This window comes from Fukomys damarensis, unplaced genomic scaffold (assembly GCF_012274545.1).
Source record: "Fukomys damarensis isolate Sample0158 unplaced genomic scaffold, DMR_v1.0_HiC HiC_scaffold_33359, whole genome shotgun sequence".
Classification (NCBI taxonomy): domain Eukaryota; kingdom Metazoa; phylum Chordata; class Mammalia; order Rodentia; family Bathyergidae; genus Fukomys; species Fukomys damarensis.
This window is the reverse complement of record NW_022934271.1, coordinates 1-2,051: the sequence shown is the minus strand read 5'-3', so window position 1 is coordinate 2,051 and position 2,051 is coordinate 1. Positions and strand designations below refer to the sequence as shown.

General features: G+C 64.5%; 1 protein-coding gene across 1 annotated transcript; it reads left to right on the top strand.

The window, feature by feature from the left end:
* The first annotated feature begins 145 nt into the window (after positions 1 to 145).
* On the top strand, positions 146 to 1,995 carry LOC104862756 (testis-specific Y-encoded protein 4-like). Its single transcript, XM_010625009.2, has 2 exons — positions 146 to 1,042; positions 1,864 to 1,995. The coding sequence occupies exons 1-2, from the start codon at positions 442 to 444 to the stop codon at positions 1,881 to 1,883; spliced, it is 621 nt and encodes a 206-aa protein (XP_010623311.1). The 5' UTR covers positions 146 to 441; the 3' UTR covers positions 1,884 to 1,995.
* The last annotated feature ends 56 nt before the right edge of the window (positions 1,996 to 2,051 follow it).

Genomic DNA, 2,051 nt, shown 5'->3' with positions numbered 1-2,051 from the left:
CGCAGATTGTTGACAGGGTGTGCAGGGAGTGTCCTGGCCACCGCTGAGGCTGAGCGCTAGGGGGCGGGCTGGAAGTTTGCAGGCGCCCCCTGGGAAGCCTTCCTGGAGGGCGCACTGTGCAAGGTGCAGGACCCGGCGGGGCGTGGGGGGGTGAGGCGTGGCCCTGCGCATGTCTGGGACTCGCCTCACGGGAGGCGGCGCCCTTTGCAGGGCCAACCCTTCAGAGGGTCCTGGGACTGCCAGGCCTTCAGGGGACTGGGCTGCGCTGGCTGCCGGCCTGGCTGCGGGTGTGGCTGCGGCTCCGGTTCGCGCTCTGCTTGTGGCTGCGGCTCCAGGTCCAGGTGGAATGCGGCTGCGGCCCCCTTGTGGCTAGGCTCTGGCTGGGGCTGGCTCTCAGCTTCCGGTGCTCTTGCAGCTGCCCCTGCTGTTGAGCCGTGCTCTATGGCGGAGAGAGGGCGGCGCGGGAGAGGCCGGGCTCCGCGGGAACCCGTGCACCCGCCTGGACTTAGGGCCCGCGTTCACAAGGCGGAGGCTCCGAGAGCACAGACCCCACGGGCCTGCGGAGCAGGGGAGAGTGCGGTCCAGTCGGAGGCCCGTGCATCGCCTCGGGAGCCCTCAGGGAGCGGGGAGGAGGCCAGGCTGCGTGAGGGCGAGACCTTGCTGGGTCCCGCAGGCATGCGGTTGGTTGGAGAGGGGCGCGGGGCAAAGAAGCCAGCAGAGCGGGAGAAGCGGGCCAAGGGGAAGCCAGGTGGCCTCAGACAGCCGCGCCAGGAAAAGCAAGAGGAGAAACAGCCAGCCCAGGCGGCGTTGTCAGCGGAAGCGGCCTCGGAAGCGGCAGGTGACCCCCCCTCAGCCCTCCCGCCTGTGGAACAACTGCGAGCCCTCCGCCTGGATCCGCAACCAGTGACTATCCAGGCCCGCAAGGACTTTGGCAGCCTGGGCAAGAAAGAGAGGCACAGGCGCAAGGCTCACCTGAAGCGCAGGAGTCTCCTCATCCAGGACATCCCTGGCTTCTGGGCCACAGCGGTATCCGTTTGTGCTGGTGTGCAGAGCGCAGCGGACAGGGCTGGGACAGGGCTGGGTGTTGCGCGGGGTGGGGGGAGCGGTTGGCTTGGAGGTGGTCAGGGAGCGTGGAACCCAAGGAAGCCGTGGATGAGAAGCAGGGTTGGTACGCTGTCAGAATATTTACTGTCAGAAAAATTGGTGAGCGGAAGCCACACACTTAGAGACCCGTTGGAACGGTGGCCGCGGGGGCCAGTGTGTGCAGCCAGCCCCAGCGGGCGGGAGGCGCTGGGCTGAGTTGGAGGGAGAGGACCTGGAGTCAGGCTGTTTATGGCATGGAATGAGGTCCGTGTGACCAATAGGCCAGGTCCTCCATCTGTATCTGGAAGATTCCGGGGGAATTCCTGGGACAGTGGATACGGGGAGCTTTGTGCTTGCTGGTGCTAGTGCGCATTGCTCAGGAAAGGGGCCAGAACGAGCGGCGAATTCAGTCAGAGATGGCACACAGTAGCCAGAGAACTAAGCAGGTTCTGTGTGGGCCCTGCGCACACAGAGAAAGGCTATCAGGCCTCAGGGAGGTTAGAGGGTGTTAGGAGGGGCAGGTTGGGGCTGGGGACTGGGAACCCACCTAAGCCGCTGCTGACCTGACAGAATTAACTCAGGGCCGTAGGACGGGGACTGGAGCCGGCGAGGCCTGTCTATCTGTAGACCCCAGTGCTCTCTCACACTGTTCCCTAAGACCCCGCTCCTTCTTCCCTCTGTGCCGGTCATCCTCGTCCCTCCCCACTTTCAGGGTTTCTCCCTCTTGCTGTGTGTGTCTTTTTCCCTCTCCGTCTCCCTCTCCCTCTGTTTTCCTCTCAGAACCTCTTGGAGGCACCTAAGACCTGAGCGTTGAGCTCCTTGACCCCAGGCAGATGGCCCGCCATCCAGAGATGTCGGCAGTGATCAGTGAGGAAGATGAAGACATGCTGAGCTACATGACCAATTTGAAGGTGAGAATGAGGAGCTTCCAGGCAGGGAGGCCCCCGAGCCTGGGGCGGGGGTGCGGG